Consider the following 21,248-nt stretch of genomic DNA (forward strand, 5'->3'; position numbering starts at 1 on the left):
GACTGTTTTATTATTATTATTTTGTATTTGTGGGGGGGGGGGGAGTATGCTCACGTAATTGGCAAAAAATATCCTTCTTGATGGCAATTTTCAAGAAGACAACCGCTTACTGAGTTTGTAACTGTGACTCGGAGTCATGGTCACACTGTGAGAAAATTATTTCATCACTTACTTTTGTGGTTGCCATTGAGATTTTCTTCGTCTGCAGCATTTTTGGCAACCAAAATCCCCTTTCACATCTACATTTCGTCTTTAAAAAGACCAGTAATTGGATCTGAACCAATCTTCCGACATGTATTATACGCGGTATCTGACAAATTTCTTGGCATTTTTATCCTTTATATAGAATCATACATACTATACTAGAAGGCTGTCTGAGGAACGTACTATGTAAAGCTGAGTTTGTTTTCTGAGCTATTGATGACGTTTTTACCGGGTTTTTGTTTTACTTGTTCCGACAATTCCAGCAGTATCAAATCACTTTCTGTTCACGCTAAAACACACGTACACTTATATAAATATTTTATTTAAATTTCTATATTAAATGAACAAAAATATTTTGCTCATATAGTAAAAAATTCTTTTGCAAAAATTGATTTAAATTTTTGTGTTTACAGATCGCCAATTTATTTCCAAAAGGTAGATCAACAGTAATCACGTTATACAGTGGCGCATTTACAGCTTCCGCTTCCATTTTTATCTTCACTAAAGTAAGAATAACACGAATCTCATGTTATCATAAATTCGTTTATGTAATGAATATATTTCTGTCGAGTAAAAATTGTTTTAATCTTCTATATTCCATAAACTGTATTATACAGGGTGTTTCAAAAAAGAATTGCCAAAATGAAAGGGCAATTCAGGCATACGATAACAATCCAAAATCAGCACATAGAAACATAGTTGCACAAACGTCATCTGGAAGCAGCAGACCTCATTTAAAACAATACGTAATATAAGGACGACGAAGAATCCTTCTACAATAACTTATTTAGGAACACTACAGTAGATGTTCAATGTTTTTGCCAGATGCACTAACACACGCATTACAACGACGCTGCATGGACTTTCGCACCTTCTCAAAAATACCAGTTGTATGACGCAACCAGGTGTATTTACAAGGGTGTGACGCAACAACTCTCTGTAGCGGCTGCGGATAACGTTTGCACACCTATGTTATATGTGATTTCGGATTGTTATCGTATGCCTGAATTTCCCTTTCATTTTGGCGATGCATTTTTTTTTGAAACACCCTGTATGTATAACTACGATTGAATTAATTCCATTTCCCGTCATGCAATTCACTGGACTGCATTGTAAGTCCCCGTCTAATAAATCCTGGTCACGAGTCTTCGAAAATGCTCGCACCCGCCATGTTTTGTCCAATCAAGGCTATTTATAGGATGAGAATCATAAAAGCCCCACCATATGAATATTTTACTGGACAGAATAATAATTACGTTTCAATTTTTTTGGTTATTTCCGTCGTTTTCATAAAAATACTTATTTAGTAAAATTTTTTAATAAGAAAGATAATTTAAGATATTTAAGGAGAGTTGATATCTTTACAACGTGGTGAAAAACTGTGCTGTAATAGAAACATCATTAAAAGTAGTTTCACCATTGAATTATTTCAAATTTTTTACACATATTCTTGTACGTGGTACCCTATGTTGGTATAAAGTTTTACATATCTTGGATACTTAATTTTTTGTAAATTAAAAAAAAAAGCATTGAAAACAGCTTGTGCGCATGATAAAATACTATGGCATCAATGTAATTGAATAAAAATTGATTGAAAATAAAAGAAACTGTTCAGTTCATGAAATGAAGTAAAAGTTTAAATTAATTGAATTTTAAATTTTAAATTGCAAAAATTTTTAAATTTAAAATTTAACTTTAAACGAGATTGGTTCAATGGAATCTCAAACTTTTGCTTCATTTCATGTGAACTGAACAGTTTCCTTCATTTTGAATCAATTTTTATTCAATTACATTGATATCATGGTATTTTGTCATGCGTGCAAGCTGTTTTTAATGCATTTTTTTTGAAAATTTACAAAATTGAAGAATCCAAGATATGTAAAAACTTTATATCAACATGAGATAGCACATACAATCAAGAACCTGTGTAAAAAAATTTGAAATAAATCAATGGTTAAATAGTATTTTTAATGATGTTTCTATTCGAGCATAGTTTTTCACCATGCTAAAGGTATGAACTCCCCTTAAGAAAGATAATTTTAATATTTTTAAATTATGTACAAGATGGAGGTAGAGCTCGTTGAAACAAATCCCACAATATCCTATTTTATATGAGAAAAGTCTTGATTTTAGTTAACAGACCAAACAGGTTGTATTGCACTGTAACCAGTTTTTAAAGACGTGTATTCATGTTTGAAACTTGTGGTCATGTCGGTGTCACAGCCTCCAAACATTTGCTATGTATTCGAAGTTGAAATAGTTTTCAAGTTTAATCTTATATACGTCTACAGGGTAGGTAAAAAGTCCGTAGAAACTTTGAAAATTCATAAAAACCGGAAAAATAACCGAAATAACAAACTGTTTGCAGGGTTAGCATCGCTAGGTCACGGGAATTTTTTTGACAGGAAGAAATAACTCTAAAAATAGCCGATAGGTGGCGCCGTTTTATTTTATTTCGTTTTATTTAACCATTTTATTTGGTTATTTTTTCCGGTTTTTATGAATTTTTAAAGTTTCTACGGATTTTTTGCCCACCGTGTATATAAAAATACTTGAATCTGAGATTATTACTTCTTTGATATTTGTTTCATAAAAAATTTTTGCTTGGATATAAAAATACTTACATATACTTCATATTGTAAATTTTCCTCTATTTATGTATCACTTACTCCCCACTTCTAAAATGACACAACTCAAAATAATGATATGATGCCGTTCATGTTTCTGACATTTTAACATGAAAATTTTTCTATATTCGTCAAAACCAACCCCTATATTTGTTGTTCAAATATATGCAAGATGTTTCACGAACGCATGTACAAACTTCAAAGAGGTGCACAAGGCAAATCCAATCACACAGTAGCAATGCAGGGCCGCACAAAAAATGTCGCCTTTATAATGCAGGATGCCGTTCGTTTCGGCCTACTCATTAGAAATAGACGATATTCATATACCCCTAACTCAGTGGTTTCGAACGCAAAGCTTGTCGCGGAACCCTTGATAGTTATAAAGAGATTCCGCGGAACTGTTGATGAATATGAGGTTGTTCTACGAATCTCGTACAGATTATTTAATATTTCTCCAAAAAGCGTGTCCCTCGGGCCGTCCCAACAGCATCACAGCTCCAGAGTAAAATATGGACACGGTAGCCCAGGTCGATAAGATACTCACCTAAAGCACCAAAGGATGTTTAGAGGTGTCGCGAGTTGGATACCCTGTTCGTCTTTGTCAGAAAACTTTCCTGACCCAAGGGTACAACAAAAACGGCGACGTGACCGCAGAAAAAATTGCTACCGCAGGGAGTACCCCCATCGAGGGGTTAGCGCACCACCCTCTCGATGTGAGTATAAAAAACAAGCCTGCCGTTCGGAATCGGCAATAAATTGTAGGTCCCGGTCTAATTAGCCCTCGTGTGCAGAAAATGACCGTGGTGCGACAAAAATGTTCAAACCAGAGTAAAATGAAAGAGAGCTTAGGCACCACCACTTAATTTACATATTTATTGTAATAGATCATTGTGTCAGATCTTATCGTGGAAGCTCCTATGCAAATGAGGTTTCCGTGCCGTCCCGAGCGGAATTTATGTTTTATATATGTTAAGATGGTCCTGGGTGTCCCGTGAAGTGCGCGTAAATTCTGCAGTTCAAGAATCTTCATTTCTAGTGGATAAAAAATTTCCAAAAAGAAACATCGTTTTTACTACTTACATTTACCTGATGAAGCAGAAAATGACATTTATGAACTTCTGGAGCTTTCGGTTCAAAAGTTCGATGTGAGAAAATGTAATGTGTTACCGTTTTTAAGTTGTTCAGTCATCTTAAATGGTCCGTTTTTTTTAAAAGACACTATCTGGTCAAAATTCAAAATAAAAAAACAAGTATTTGCGGGTATCAGTAACAAGAAAGTTTTTTCCTTTGAAAGTTCCGGGATTTTTAATGGTTAAGTAGAGTTTGGTCTTGCGGAACCCCAAAAAAGTTGTCACGGAACCCCCAGGGTTCCACGCAACACTAGTTGGAAACCCATACCCTAACATGCTGGAGCCAATAAATGCTGAGAATATCACAAAATGTGCGTAAATGCACGCGCCGAAGTTGTCTTTGTATACTTTCTTCAACATTGCATTACGCCAAATGCCTTGTAGGTAATAAAGACATTTTGGGAAAGAGATTTTTCCGGTTGTTATGCTGATACAAACCTTGGGAAGAAAAGTTAGCTGTCTCCTCCGGGAATTGAACCCAGATTATTTCGAATACTATACAAATGTACCTACCTATGTACCAGTGACAGTCTGCCTTTCTTTATAATACGCATAAGGGTGGATTCACATCTACCAACATGGCAATTATTCTTAAACATAAAAATGTCTGTCTGCGCCTGCGCAGCCACGATACGAGAGATATGGATACGTTTATTGCTTTTATGTTAAAGAATGTTTGCCGTGTCTGACACGACACGGTGAGTGTCTGTCTGTAGATGTGAACCCACCCTAAATAGTATCACAATAAATCATCTCTCAATAAAGGAATTTTTGTCTTGCGTACTGCTCTTTCGTTTCTTGTGCTCTTTATACATAAACATGAGTACATGAAGACAGCCGGTGTTAGCGACCCTGCTTTACTGTACGATTCCGATTTGCCATTGTGCCCCAACAGTATTACAACCTTAGATTAAGAAACAGTATTTTGAGTTGCGTTATTTAAGAAATGAGATAGCGATATGTGTGTTTGTGTGTGTGTAACGCTAGTTTGAATAAATGAAAAAAAAAAAAAAAAAGAATAATTTTGTTAATTTCGCCTTCAGTACGGCTATGACTCAGGATTGAAATGGGAATGGGTCTGTTACATTTTAGTGACCGTGAGCTGTACAATGCTCCCGGTCACTTTGTTCTGTCTGCCAGTTGACAGAATCGCCGATGAAAGTGACAAACAGAAAGAGTCCATCTTCAAGAGAGTTGGTGACATTGCTATCATATCAAAGGGAGTCGTTGGTAAATTCTCGAATATCCCATGTAAGTATCGTACATTGAAATAGATTAATACTTAAATTAAAATACTCAATACATTGAACTTGCTATAGCGTGTTCATAACGGCCAATTTTTTCAAGTTTCGTTTGAATAAAATTTTTCAGAACATAATTATTACTGAAGCCTATCGGAAAGATAATCTTCGACTTTAGGTCTTTGAAAATTACCCAACAGTAAACTATTAGTAATTTAATTCAATCATGAAACAAAACCGTAGTGATCATAATAAATGATAAAGATGATTGATGTATTATAACTATGATATATCGATCGAATTTATTGATTATTAATTACAAGGCAAAAACTAAATGTCATGATTGTCGTATAACGAAAAAGATATCTCTTTAAGGTAACTTATTAAAAAGATAATATACCTAATTTTATCACTCACCACGTAACGAGGTATTACAATTTGTGAACTAAACGATCGAATACAATTTTGTATGTCAGGGCCGCCCTCATCAGACGTGCGGCCCGGTGCGAAATTAATAGTGGGGGCTAGACGCGTCTTAAAAATTTCGGGACCCTTAGCCCCGATTTTATATATTTTGGGGGGGAAGGGGAGAATCAGCATAAAAAATTCATACATTATTTCAGAATTCGTAGAAATGCTGAAATATATACATTCAAAAAATATAGACATAATTAAATGTAAATTAACAAAATGAAAATTGAAAATTTGGAATTGATTAAAGTGTTCACTGAAAAAAGTATTTAATTGATGAAAGAAATGAAACTAAACTCCTAAAAATTGGGGCTCAATGAAAGAAATTATCTAGAAACAAATCAAAATTTGTAATTTATGAATTGAAAAGAATGATGAAAGAAATAATTCTAGCACTAGCGAAAATTCAGAATTTATGAAAAATGATTCAAAAATTGACGAAAATTCAGAATTTATGAGAGAGATTATTCTAGAAATGACAAAAATCCAGAATTAATGGAAAAGAAATAATTCCGGAATCAATGACAAAAATTATTTCACAATTGATAAAAATTCAGAATTTATGATAGAAGTAATTAACAAAAATTACACGTAATTCTATAGTTGAAACTCGGATACCTTTGTTTGCTACAAAAAATGCAAGTGTGTGTTATATGCACTGCATATTTTTCACTTCTATTACCATAAGTGCGTTGCCCCACCAAAACGCTGGTCCCGGTGAGACACCTGTCGCACACCCCTAAGGGCGGCGCATATATAGCATATATACCATCTGTACAAAAAAGTTCTGGGATTAACTTTTTGCTGTGCAGCAATTCCAGATTGAAAACTTGAAGACCTGTATAGGAACTGTCTTCATTAACTCATAAATTTTATATTTACGAAAAACTTTTCAATGGCAGCTTAATCTATCTTACACATGAAAAAAAATGCCAAGATAAACAATTCGAAGAGCAATAACTTTAGAACGAATGCAAGCAATACAACGCAAATATTAGGGTTGTGTACATAGCGTCTAGTGAGGTCGACGTTTAATAGATGGCGCAACAAACGAAACCCGGAAATGTTTGTACAGGCAGTGGTTTTACAATATAGATTTGTAATCGAGTGCATTACCAAGCATTAACGGGAGTGAAGAATGCGGTAATCTCTGGAACAGTGAGTACAATATCAATGAAATAAAATATTATATAAAATTAGATATTTGTAACTCTCGTATAACGATAAAAACATAACCGAGTGTGCCTGTAATGTATGTAATTGTTTAATTATATTTTTCAGCTTCTCCGTTTAGCACAAGAAAAGCGTTAGATCAGTCTAATTCCATAAAGGGTAATTATTTTGAATTTTCACGAAAGAAATTACAAATTTTTGAAATTTTTAATTGAGATCGTACAAAACGCTAATAATAATAAAGAATGTCAATTGATGCTTCGTGATTTTTTTTTTTTACCATATTATAGATGTAGTGTTCACTAGAAATATAATTGAAAAAGAGAGAGACGTTTCCTCAGAGTTAACGTGCGATGAGCAGTTGCCGTTTCGGGAAGCACTTTTATCTTTTAGCTTCACGTTACATCAATATTGGTTCTCTTGGCTACTTTTAGCAACTCTCAATTACGCAGGAAGTCTGAATTTGTGGATGGAGAGAATCAGCTCTGACACTAATACTGGTAAGTGAACTTAAAAAAAAAACGTATAACGCAGTGCTTCTCAAAGTGTGTGTCGAGGCTCCAAGGAGCGTCGTCAACCTTTGTTGGGAAAAACAGGTTTTCCCATTCCTTCGGTGTCCGTGAGAAGGGAGACAATTAAAAAAGAAAATTTACTCTGTTGCCCGGGACCAGTATATATTTTGGTGGCCCCTTCCATTATTTTAAATGATAAAAAGAGTAAACTCATCGCTCTTCCTACCAGGGCCACAACTAGAGGGGAGCAGGCGGATCTCGTGCCCCGGGCGCTAGATCCGAGGAGGCGCAAATTTCATTCTGAAACCTCTCCTTCAACACTACAAGAGGGCGTAAAAATGCGCGCTTGCCCCGGGTGACCAAGCATCTAGTTGCGGCCCTTCTTCCTACTTCCCCAAGCACCAAATCTGGCCATGTCACTATATTGCAATTTACTGCCATTGATGAGTTGGGTTCGTCGCCATCTATCGGTAGTCGCCTCAAACACAGCGCCCTTCCTGGACCAGCTCACGGAGCACCAGATTTTCCCCTGCCCTCCCCAAGTTGCGGCCCTATCCTGTCTGTCTGTATGGTGACAGGCTATCATGTCAGCCTGTCTCCCGCCAGGTTTATTGGCATCCAAGAATGAGTACCAAAAAGTACTATACTCTACGATTAAAAAATTCAGAAAAAAAATTGAACTATGTTGCCCACTGCTTTTGAAAAATCGCAAGTGTTCCCCTCACGACTACTGCTCTGCAATATCTGCATACTTGGTGGAAGGGCTGTCAGGGCGGCTAGAGAACCGATTATCTACCCAGGGCCGAACCTACATACTTTTCTAGCGAGAGACAGAATTTGCCCTTCCCGTGTAATTTCGAATAAGTGGACAAAGTAAAGAAGAATTTTGCGCCCAGGACATCACACCCCCCCACCCCGAATTAGCAGGGGAGGGGGTGTCTATCAAAACCCTATGCCACTCACAGGTTTCAATGTCTGAATACAGTATTAGAGATTTCCGGTCTAGAGAAAGGACAAAGTTTTAAGCTATTTTTTACTTATGAAAAAATTTAAACTATCTGTGTTTGATATTGCAATATAATGAGACGACGCCTGCGTGCACCTTCAGCGACGTCACTTATCCCAATTTTCACAATAGATGGCACCACTATTCCGACCAATAAAACCGGCCACAACAATAATTTTTCCCAACTCTGAAACAAAACTGCAAAAAAAAAGCAGAAACAAAAAAATTCTATAAATTTCGGCGGCTATTGGTGAATGAATGTGTGTGGGTGAAAACACTCATATCAATGAAGAAATTATGTTTCAAAGTGGAAAAATAATAATTTTCCCCAGAAAAAAGAATAATAATTCCGGAAACCTGAAAAGGAGGACAAAAGGGTAAATTTTTCGTAACGTAGAATGATGCTTGAAACACTGAGAGCTACAAGGAAAGTTTACTTCTATCTCAGTGGCTTGAAATGACATCAAAAGGGAGGACGATTGGTAACCCTAGGTATAGCGCTTGAATCAGCGAATGATGTTTATGCTGCCCTCTGTCGTCGCACTAACGAACTTGAGACTCACTTCTGGGATAGTGTATATCCCATCTCAGGCACAGCGAATCGATTCATTGGAGTAATTGATTACAAAAAACAGAAGAGAAACATTTGATTACTTGAATTTAATGGATGCCCAATTATTTTTAATAGTTTGTTTGAGAAAGATTATTTTTGAATCTCATGCACACAAATCGTACCTTTAAATGATTTGAGTACCTGAATGTTCCGCAAAGTTGACACATACACGCGATGTTTAGCGACGTTCTCACCATTCCATTTTACGAACCGACACGTTTTTACGAACTAGTCTTCTCGTTCCAAAGAACATGCTTTATTTTTGAGCGTCTTTCCCATTTACGGAATTTTACGAACTTCGTGAAAATGATTGTCGATTGTTTGGAGATGGAATTCTACCTTGTTTGTTACTATCGAATGTATACTTGATAAGATAATATTCAGGCATAAACCCCGTTGTGATTGGTTCGGTCGAACTAGTATTGCTAATAGTCAAAAGTTTTTCCAACTAGATGCTTCATCAAAAACGACCAGAAACCAGGCTAAAAACAACCATAATTAATTTCAGTCATCATTTAGATGACCATACGGCCCGTATTTTCACGTAATTTAATAATAGACTACTAGTGCATAGGGAATTTTTTTGAAAAAGATTAGAAAAACAACTGGCGAAACAACAAGAAAAACAACTAGATGGGAAAACAACTAAATGGCCGAAAAAAAGACCAGATCTAGTTGGAAAATAACTAAGCTGTCAACACTGGATCGAACACATATGTGAATACTGTATTCATTAATTCAAAATAGTCGACGCGTCAAGTATAGAAGCGTTAATAGATACAGTTCATAACAGAAAAAATTTACCTGTCGAAAAATACTCTGACTTCATTCTACGTTATTCAGATGCAATTCACAATCACTAAGGTTACAAAAAAACAACGTCCGTTATACGTAAGACCTATGCGTGCCCGTATTGTGTATTTCAAAAATAAGAGAAATGTGTCAGTAATTTCTGAAACTTCTGTTATAGACAATGGATTATTATACGAATTCTTATCCAAATCAAAGTAAGAGAGGCTGTGACCAGGGCCATCGATTTCGGGGTCCTGGCCCCCATTAAGAAACTGGCATTTTTCAGAACGATAGCAGTGCTATTCCTCACCGAGTCCATCGATTAATCGTCATGATAATATCGGGAAATGCGTCAGTGATGCCTAAATGACTTTCTCAAAAACAAATGTAAAGGCAAAGAAGAATTCACATGCTTGTACCGTTAAAAACTGATTCTTATAAAGCATCATTGCAAGCTTAAGCCTGTAGGCTTTATCAATTCACACCTTCCAAGCTGTTAAAAACTTCATATCTGACTTACTTTCATTCTTCACTATGGCGTGGAAATTTTGCTGATTGTAATTTTTATTTTTATTTTTTCCTGGTGATTTTAGTAAGCATGTATACACAGATATACGGATTAGCGCAAGTTTCGTCTTTATTGTTGGCTCCAATTGCTGGTGTAATAATGGATTACACCTTGAATGTTGCTTCTCAGGGTAAGTAATTTGAAAAATATCAAAAAATTCGAGTGAGTGAAAATTTTTATGCAACTATTTCGTTTACAAAACTTTATAATATAAAAGAGGGTTTATACAACTAGTTTCATTGATATTCTGTATAATAACCAATTCCAATAAACCGGATTCGAAATAATTGATATCACATGGAAAGAAATTACCTTAAGGGTAAGATAATTAAAATAAGAACAAACGCAAGTAAACCCCCAAATGCTTTCTCAGCATTTTGGGTTTGCTTACGTTGTTATTGTTATTTCTACTAATATCGTATGCTTTAAATTGAAGCTGTATAAGTGGGCATATTTTTATTTATTTTTTATTTTTTTGTCATTTGAATCAAAAATATTTAGTTTTTATTGAAATAATCAGATGGACACTATTCTTCCAAAGTGAAAGAAAATGAAGTAATTGTATAGGAACAAGAAAGAAAATATGTGATACATATACAGTGAGTGCCACGGGGCTATCGCTTTTGTAGAATTTAATTGGTGGCAGTTACAAAGGTGACCTCATTTAAGTGACAGGTTTGAGTTTGGTGCCGGTTTGCGAAAAAACTGTTGATAACAGCTTGCACCAGAAACAAGCACTTCTTCATAGAAATGAGCGATTCGTATTTTCTTATTGGTTTCTTGACCGTTTTGGTAGATGATATCTTAAAAAAACGATCTACCACTAAACAGACATTGCTAAAGCTGCTATCTCTAACGCTTTTGACGTCCAATGACGCAATAAACGGGGGAAAACTAGTCTCAGAGAATCAGTATTATAAAGCAATTTTTTTTTAAGGATAGACGTATGTTGAGAATTTAAAACAAACATTTGTATTATACTTATAATATGAACTTATATTTCTGTTTTTTAGAATCCGATTATGAGAAGAGGAAACTAATCAAGCTACGATCGGGTTTCTGGCCGATGCTTTTTACGACGCTTGCTCAAGCTGTTGTTCAGCTTTGCAAGTTTTTCGAAACCGAGGAGTCAGTGTACATATCAATAGCCTTCACTACGATTTTGCGGTCTTTCCACGTTGCCGTTGCAACTGCTTATCTGAGGATAAGATTTCCTGCCAGTCATTTCAATAGGCTTCTGGGCATCATGAGCACAACTGCTGCCATCGTTACGTTATTACAGTTTCCTCTTTACGTTTGGGAGTCCAGATCCAGAGAGGATGTGTTCGATGTAAGTCTTCAAATATTAAATGATTCCGTGATGCTTATTGTCACGAATTTTACATTTGATTGTTCATTTAAATAAAAGTTTAAGAATTAATGGGGAGCTCATTTTCTATGGTGAAACTCCAGGTTCTATCTTTCCGTTTGAAGCCTGTAAGATCTTTACCAGAATATAGATACATATGCTCATTCATCAATGTTAGAGACTAATATTATCATAATGCGTATGAGGTATGAAGTATAAAAAATACAAGTTATATACTTATAAACCGATATTTTATTTTCTATTACAGGTCAATGTTTTCTGTGGTGTGTCCTTGTTAATTTGCTTTGTGCATCCAGTTCATCTACTAGTAACTCCGCTTCAGCGCTATTTCATTCGCCGGGAGCGTAAAGTGACTTTGGAGCATCTGAAGGCATCACCAGAAATTTTGAAATGAATATAATTTCTGTGAAGTTACTTTCGAAAGCTAAAACTTTCAACTGCAACCATGAAGCTCTAATTTGAGCCACATGCCTGTAGTTACCTCCTACAATGAGAAATTTCCTATAATCATTGCACTGAGAGATGAATCATAGCAGTGGTGAAACAGATACGTTTTTGGAAGAAACTGCATAAATGATTATACATTTAAATACATTTCTTGACGTATTTTGTTGGAGTTCTTGCAACGTTATTTTTGTAAAAAATTGGTTTTGTTTTCCTCCTTACATTTGCTTTCCTCTACGTTGAAACAAGGACTCCGGAACACTATTGCACATGTTTGCTTAGTGTAAATGATTGCAGGTCTCAAATGTACGCATGCCATAATTTTGTGAGGTTCTGCAAAGATGAAGAACAATGTTAAAATTAACATTTAAAACAATGTTAATTATGAATAATTCGTTCATATAAAGATTACATCTTCGACCCGAAACGTACGAAGATGCCAACTAATTATACATGTGTACAATGCAGAATTCACCAAATTTATCAGTGACTAAAAAAACTTGGAATTTCGTTGTAAACTAACAGTAGTTAAGTTATGTGACTCAGAAAGAAAATTTACTTCAACACTTTGTAAGTTGCGTAAAGATATTGGAATTGATTTATTTAATTTACATTGATGCATCATTATATTCCTTTGCGAATGAACATGTTGGGATAGGGGATTAGCAATAGTTTTAGCTAAACTCTTGGTATCCGAAAGAAATGCTTTCCAATTTTTTTATCTATGTTCAGGAGAATGTAATTATTAAGTCTTCTTACTGGACAATTACATGAGAGAGAGAAACAGATATTTGATGGCTAGAAATGGCTGTAGATATTGTTTCACCAGAAAAGTGTCATAAGCCCCAATAATGATACTCCTGCTAAATAATCTAATTATCTTAATATTTTAAACAGTATTCCAGTGAGACATTATGTTTTTTTTTTTTTTTTTGCTGAAAAAAGCGCCACACTGGCTGTGGTCAAACAATATCTTAAAATTATTATTTATTCCTTAAATCGTTTGTTTTGCAGTAAGTGCTCAAGTGCTATTCACGTTACAAGAAAATTTGGAAAGCATTATTTTTCGGGAGAAAAATAAAACTGCCATAAAGTAAATAAACTGTTTGTCAATAAAAGAAAAGAAGAGCCAAACAATTTTATGTAAAATATTATTTTTCTGTTAGAAATTAGCAAATACTGATTTAGTACTACTCAGTTTAGCTAATATTGTTTAGTTGTAAATTTTTTTTTTGTGAAATGTTATATTGTGTGGTTTTTTATGTATACGTGTTTTTATTTTTGATGAAAAAAGTACTCGAAACGCACTTTTTAATAAATTAATTGTTTAGCTATATGCTGCTAGTGTTTTCTGTTTGTTTATTCAATATGCTCATCGAACTCTAAAAATCGTTTTTAATCCTTTAACGCTCATGTCGAGGAGCAAGTGTGATCAGAAATAGTGTTTGTATAAAATTAACAACAAAATTTCCTTACTTAATCGCTATGTATAAAGCATGTATGCACAGATGCGTATTTATGGGGGGGGGGGACTTAGAAAGCTATAGCCCGCTAAGTGACTAGGTTAGTGAGCGACCAAAAGAGTGACCTAGACCATGTGTGACCAAAAGAGTGACCTAGAACATGTGTGACCAAAACAGTGACCTAGAACATGTGTGACCAAAACAGTATGGGAGCATGTAAATTGACCAAAACAGTGTGTGAGCATTTGAGTGATCAAGAGATAGAGGTGTATTTACAGAGGCGGGGGCCAAGAGGGTTACGGCACAGGGCTGCGAATTTTAGTCAGTAAAATTAGACTTGAATGGGAGAAGGGCGGCAAAATTTGTATAACCCTCAGGCGGCAGAATCATAAATACTACTCTGTGTATGCAACGTGTTCAAGTAACATTTAACTGCTTTTCATGACCCTCTCTGAAGTCTCAGTGAGCTGGCAACATGTGTTTTACTTAAATATGTCCTGATACCACAAACCGCCATTGATCTTATTGTAGGCATGAACAGAAGTTGTTGGGACTGCGGATTTCGCTTGAATCCTCATTGAACTTTTTGCCACTCAACGTTGTCCCAATCATTGATTTTAACCACAGAAAGTCCTTTGGTCATGAGTTGCAAACGTTTCCCGTCTTTTTGAGTACTTATTTTAGTGGAAAGTATTTGACTGCACATAAAATATCAGAAATGAAGTTATAATACTCAAACCTGAATTATTTGGAAATACAAAGTACGAAGTTCATGACACATTCAGAACAATTGTTATAAAATCAATTTAGGCCCATTGACATATGAAAGTGCGGTTTGCAGTTACATGCTTCTCATGACTAAGAATATTTTTTTCTCATAAATACAAAAAAATTAGTGTTATATTTCACGCACACTATAAAAACAAAAACAACTATTGCATAAACTTATTGCAATTGCACTACACAGAGTTAGTTGCTTCTAGAGTTTAAAAGTAGAGTGTTTTTGCACATTACATTTCAATATACCCACTTACACCCTCTCCTTTCACACGGGGATACTAAATCGATCTCAAGTAGTCCTTAGACCCAGAGAACGACTCGAGTTACCCGATCTCAATCACACGGCACTACTAAAAGCAGACACGATCGTATGGATATAAAGAGATATTCCGAAATAGCGACATTGAAGTAGCGAGAAAACTTTGCGCCGAGTTTCCAGTCGGTCTCGAATACTTTTTTGTCACCAATACTCCAATATCCTGTCTGAAAAGAAAAGGGTCCAAAGGTGTCATCCTAAAAAAATGTCGAAAAAATTACCACTAATTCTACTTATTAAAATATGCACAAAAATATAAATATATCCGACGGGATTATTATGGGTCACTCAAAAAACAAATTTAAATATTAATATTTTGAACGCCAGTACAGGCCAAGAATGAATTTAAAAATATTGCAATCCTACAGTCTTGAGTGACGTCATTCAAACAACATATGATCACTTACAGCCAACACCTTCTATAGCAGAAAGCCTCCGCGCGAAGCTCATGACGTCACTGAAGTCGTCCATTCCACCTATAGTCATTGGATATACTGCAAAAAAGGGTAAAGATTTCGCATACGTCGACTGCTATATCCAATGGCTACAGGTGAAATGGATGACTGCAGTGGTCAAAGCTTCGCGTGGTGGCTTGTACATACAAAGAAAGAAGAAAAAAGTTTTTTAAAGAGGAAAGCTAGAGTATAAAACAGTAAAAAAAGGAGAGCTAGAGAGTGGGAAAAGTGTGGAAAGAATTTTTTTATAGATCACGCCAAGGAGCACTAGAGGTGATGAGCAGCCACCTGTTGTCATTTTTATTAATTTTTCGTAGCGTTATTAATTACACTTCGCTGCTTTTTTTTTTGGTTTTTATGTATTTCTAGGTGAGATGAATGTACTTGAATTTTTTCATAATTTTTGGGACACATTGGGACCTTGGGACACTTTCCTTGTGAGAATCTCGACAAAAATACACGTGTTGGGTTGCTTGGATACTGAATCTTCCGGTATCTGTGCAACTTTAGTCCGCGTGTGAGTAGGGCATTAAAAAAAGTACCAACAAATTTCCTCTTTCCTTGAGCTCCAGAGTTTGAATGACTGTAAAAAAAACATTTATTCTCCTCAGCAGGATAAACGCTGAGATGTAGTTCTGTCAAGCGCAGTAATGTCACGATTCCGTGTGTTTATACATATAATAGAAGTATATAATCACAAAAAATATGAATTATCTACTAATTTATCACTTTCTAAACATTCCACGGAAAGTAATAATTTGGTTGTCATAGTAACAGTAACAGAAGACCAGAACTTGGTTAGTGTGGCTCAACATTATATTTTTATTAAAAAGGTGAAAGGTAAAGCACTATGCAAATCGATTCGTTAACTTGCGCACGTCAAAGAATATAAATTGCAAAACATTCATAAAATACGTGGTGTGATTTATGCAGGAATGTGAAGCAACCAAATCCCGCTCGCCTTAGATGAGCAAAATAGCAACTACAGATGATAAACATATACATTGATACCTCGGCTAACGAAGATAATTCGTTCGGAAATGACGTCCGTTTTGCCCAAAAAAATTAAAGATAAGTTTTTCTTTAAGCACCAAGAGAGAGAGAGAGAGAGAGCGCAATAAAAAAGACGAAAACTTACCGAAGGCTCAGAACAGCTTCAAAATGGGATAAATAAGAATTTTATCACAAAAATTAGAAACTTTGCCTGGTTTTAATTTTTACAAAATTTGCCACGTTTTCAAGACAAATAAAATTCAATTGGTCATAGGGTCGACGCGTTTCGGCTCTTCAATTGAGAGCCGTCATCAGAACCTCGTTGTCAGAATTGAATTTTATTTGCCTTGAAAACGTGGCAATTTTTGTATAAATGAGAATTTACTGGGAGATCAGAGATATTAAAGATCTTTTTATTTTACACTATGTATATATATATGCTATGTAGACCAAACCCAATCGAGTTCGTAGGTGTCCCTATCCATTTGTGATTTGGTCAGCTCATTTCTATGTCTGATACATGTAGATGGAAATATAAGCTCTTGCAATGTTCCGACTATTCAGTTTGATGCTAAGTGTCTTGCACTGAAAGAACGCGTGCTCTTAAAACATTACTCCTTTATGTTTTTTCAATTCATTTTCCATTAGCTCACTCTTTCACTTTACGTGAAATGATTCGAAAATCTTTCAGAAAGAGAAGTAGAAGTATCTAGGAAAGGATTCCCACGAGATGGGCATGAGTCAATCGGGACCCCAGCAACGGTAGTTCTGATGTAATCACCGAAGTAGCGTGGTAGCAATATGCTCGTCTACCACCGTGGAGGTTGCGTCAGGTCCCATATTCGAACCCGGCGAAGAATATAGATAAGGTATTTTCCTTAGTGAGCTTGAGGTAACCACCGATAGATGACGCCTTCATTTCCAGCCCAACTCGTAAATGCCAGTAAATTGCGTACAGCGATGTGGCCGAAGTTGGTGCGTGGTGAAGTTCTGATGGATGATTGGTGCTAAAATTCAGCTCACGCCTCTCCTGTTTCATGTTAGAGCGTGCATTCATATCAACGAAATTGTTCGTTAGGGGAATTCATACCGTTAGCCGAGACATAAAAATCACGAAAAAATTCTTCGTTAGCAGCGACGAAAAATTCGTAAGTCGACGCGTTCGTTAGCCGAGTTATCACTGTAATGTCAATCGACGACTCACCAGAAAAGTATCGGCACAGTGAATCAGCTGGGGGAAAGCACTGGAAACATCGGATTTTTGAAACACGTTACTCTCTTAAGTTGTAAATTTTATAAAGATCTAAAATTACTACAAAACATTCTCTGTTTGTACCCAGAATTGAAAAATCTTCAATAGAAAGATAGCTTCTAGCACACAGGTTGACGCCTCTCTTTTTTGTCTTTCACCGCCTAAATCTTGTATTTCACCCAATTCGTCAAAAACGACGATCATTAAGGTCTCGTAAACAAAAGAAGTCCGTTCAACTATTCAGGATTCAAAGCTCACTACTTTAAAGACAACGATCGTTAAAGAAACAAATTTAGTCGATAGAAGTTGGCAATAAGGGGGAAAAAATTTATCAAATTTTCATTTTCCTCGTTGTTATAGACTACAGCGAATATAGACTTAAAATTGATTTTTAAAAATATTAACTCACAAAGAAATGTTTCATTGGAAAAAATACCGGTAAAATATAGTTTTGTCATAGAAATACTTTCGTGATATCCATTAAATTTTTTGTTATTTTATGATGAATCAATGACACGCGAACCCTTTACGGAAACTATACGAGAGATAAATAATATAAAGTCCATCATATCCCACGTAATTATCTGAAACATTCAATGTTTTATGAACGATTTCGTTTTCCTTACGGCCTCAGAAAACGGGAGACTGGAATCTATTTTTCACAGTTGATTACCCTAATCTTTTTGTCCTTATAATTGCGTTCTTTTTAGCTTCCTTGAGAATTTTATGTAGATCTATTTCTGGGTTCGGATGAGCCGAAATGAAAAAGCTGGCCGGAAATGAACATAGGCTTCATAGCCTGCAGTTGTTCCGTGACAAAACAGAGATGCTCACTTCCTAGAGATAAAACAATAAAAATTCATCGGATTGTACTATGTATATATTGTAAAATGTCTCTGTTGTTGGTAGAGATTATATTTTTTTTTACTTCCTTAATTTTTCCAGTTTTCAAACGTTTAGTAAATTGTAAGGTATTTTTTTTACGTTCCTTGGAAGTTTTTACCTATTCGACTGTCATTAAAAGATGCTGACTCAAAATACTCAACTCTACCGGTGGTCACGTTATTCTGCCTCTGTGCATAGTGTAGGCATCGTGATGGTCTCCCATCGCCAATGCTCAGTTCGGTCCCTGCAGGCTGCTCTTTCTGGTCTAGCCTACAGATTGAGACGTACTGACTAAGATTGATAGACATACAGCACGAGATTCCCCTGATTATAAAGAATAACATCAGGCGGTGGAGAGTTGACTAGGCAGGCAGCAAATAGATACTTAGTACGAAGTACAAAAGACGGGTTACCAAGCGAACATGAAGATGAAAATTCCCACTGTGGGGAATCGAGAGAGCTATCAACCCCTCTCACTTTCTGGGAGAGTGCTCTACCATTGATCTAAAAACGAATGACGTTTTCTTTACTTAGAGCGTATATGAGCGCTGAATGGGACTGTGCATGGACAGCCACCGGACTCAGCTAATCGTCCCGAATTCAATCGGATTAATCACTTGAATATCGTTTCTATCTGCAATTAGATACTAGATCAACAGAGGCTAGCACGTATTTTGGCACCTTGTAATTTTAACACTCTCAACGGCATTTACGAGATATGTAAAAATCCTTTGTCCTTAAATCTTCTTATTTCGGCAATGGCGAGAGTCTAAACATTTTATGAATCACACTTGTCTGTCGAACATTTTTTCATTTCCCTCCCCGGTGGTACCATCTTTTGTTTTTCACATTTTTTCAAGAAGAGAATATAAATTGTGTTTGAAATCTTTTTTAATTTCCTTTGTTTAATTCAAGTTAATGGAAGAATAGTATACAGGGAAGTAAATTCAAAAAACCTTATACATCCTTTATCTTTTGAATCGTTGGTGTAAGAAACATACTTTTAGTTAGAAAAGTATCCAAACAACACACACAGTGGTTCGTTTTGCGAAAAACGTGGTCAAAACTCTTTACTCAATAATATTTATTGTTCCAAAATTTGTTTGGAACAATAAATATTATGCTTTTTTAACGGCAGGACTCAGATTATGTGATCAAAGGAATTTTAAAGATGCGAAATGGATAAAAAATGATATACAGTTGAATCCCGTTATAACGAATACCGTTATAGCAAAAATCTCGTTTTAACGAACACTTTTCTAATCCCCCAAATAAATTCACATATGAAAAATGCTAGGTAACCTGGAATTCCTTTATAACGAAATTTCGTTTTAACGAAGTGATTCCTCCGGTCTCTTGGCTTTCGTTATAACGGGATTCAACTGTAGTTGTATTACGGCTATTGATAGAATTGTGGGGAGAAAAAAATATAGCATGGATTTGTTCGTGATATCCCATCATCATATATATGATATTTGAATAGCAGTAACATGTTAGAATACTGCTAAGATGCATTAAAAAACCTATAGCATCCGAAAGTCATTGTTGAGGCCCAAGACCCATTGTTGCCCGACGGTTTTTCGCCAATTTCAGGCGTTTACCCTGTTCTGACGAACTTTTACAGTAGCCTATCGTACAAGTCGGGTCCTGTTTCGTATAGGGGTATACGCAAAATTTGGCAACCATCGATCTAAAAATGTAAATTTGTACAGAGAACATACACACAGACAGACGCAGAGAAAAGGAACTTTATATACATAGATATCGCTCAAATAGTCAGAACAAGTTTTGGGTTATTGAAGATGTTTAGCGATCATCTTTTTCTTCGTTGTTTCCTCATGCTAAATATGAATGGATCAGAAAAAATTATGCATCTCTCTCTCTCTCACACACACATCAAGAATGAATTTTCGCATGAAACTTTTTTGAATTTATTTAAGTTCTTGATGTATTTGCTGTTGTGTGTATTTCATAGAAAATGAGAACGTCTGTTAAGACCAGTCGAGATTTGCAATTCATTCTTTTTTGCATTTTCTGTACATCCTTCAAATTTTACTTCAAATTTTACTTGAAGCATTTGAAACTTCATTCTATGTTTATTTCTTTAAATGATTTTCTAAATCGCAGCATTGCTGCTTAAAATTTGAGCTATGATCTTTTTTATAAGCATTTCGCTAAAATCTACATTTTTTTCAGAGTGAAGCACCTTGAGTTTGAAACTAAAAAGACAAAATAAATACAGGGTCGGTAAAAAGTCCGCATAAACTTTAAAAATGTATAAAAACAGGAAAAATAACCGAAATAAAAACCGTTTTCAGGGTTAGCATCAATAGATTACGGGAGTTTTTTAAGACAGGAAAAAAACCCCTCAAAAAACAGCAAAAACAGCCAATAGGTGGCACTGGTACGAGTGACTTCGGTGGAAATATGCAAATGAGACGGTTATAAGAACTTGCGCGCTCCTAATCCACAAGCAGTTCACCGTTGTAAACCGTGTATGTGGCTGTATAACCGTGTATCTGCTGCACTCTGCCATTGCTGGATTTGTGTTATCCCAGACACAAAGGAAAATTTTTGAATTCTCGCTAGGTCACGAGAATTTTTTTAAATTCTCGTGACCTTGCGATGCTAACCTGGCAAATCGTTTTTTATTTCGGTTATTTTTCCGGTTTTTATGAATTTTTAAAGTTCCAACGGACTTTTTGCCCACCCTGTAAATAAATAAATCTGAGGCATGTTTTGCAAGTTTCAATGTTAAAGCTCAAGTGTGTGTGTGTGTGTGTGTGTGTAATTTGCAATTATCAGAGCAATAATCTGCCATTTTTAAAGAAATTTTCTCAAATTCAAATCCATTCTGCATTTGTTTAGGCAAGCCTCAGCTATGGTATGTTGAAGGAAAGTCGCTGGGGTCAGCGGAGTAGAAGATAATAGCAGCTAATTTCACTTTTTTCATA

At 35.6% G+C, this 21,248-nt stretch overlaps 1 protein-coding gene across 1 annotated transcript in view; it reads left to right on the top strand.

Annotated features, from left to right (window-relative positions):
- LOC149067618 (equilibrative nucleobase transporter 1-like) overlaps positions 1–13,485 on the top strand; it is a 39,676-nt gene extending 26,191 nt beyond the window's left edge. The window contains exons 5-11 of the mRNA XM_089252449.1: positions 618–710; positions 5,005–5,212; positions 6,955–7,005; positions 7,137–7,346; positions 10,363–10,467; positions 11,351–11,667; positions 11,954–13,485. Of these exons, the coding sequence (XP_089108575.1) occupies positions 618–710; positions 5,005–5,212; positions 6,955–7,005; positions 7,137–7,346; positions 10,363–10,467; positions 11,351–11,667; positions 11,954–12,100 (1,131 nt within the window). The 3' untranslated portion in view covers positions 12,101–13,485. The remainder of the gene's footprint in view (positions 1–617; positions 711–5,004; positions 5,213–6,954; positions 7,006–7,136; positions 7,347–10,362; positions 10,468–11,350; positions 11,668–11,953) is intronic.
- Positions 13,486–21,248: the final 7,763 nt, after the last annotated feature.

Source organism: Pholcus phalangioides, unplaced genomic scaffold, assembly GCF_987345545.1.
Source record: "Pholcus phalangioides strain wild (caught in Gottingen) unplaced genomic scaffold, Ppha-v1.0 ptg000029l_1, whole genome shotgun sequence".
NCBI classification, from domain to species: domain Eukaryota; kingdom Metazoa; phylum Arthropoda; class Arachnida; order Araneae; family Pholcidae; genus Pholcus; species Pholcus phalangioides.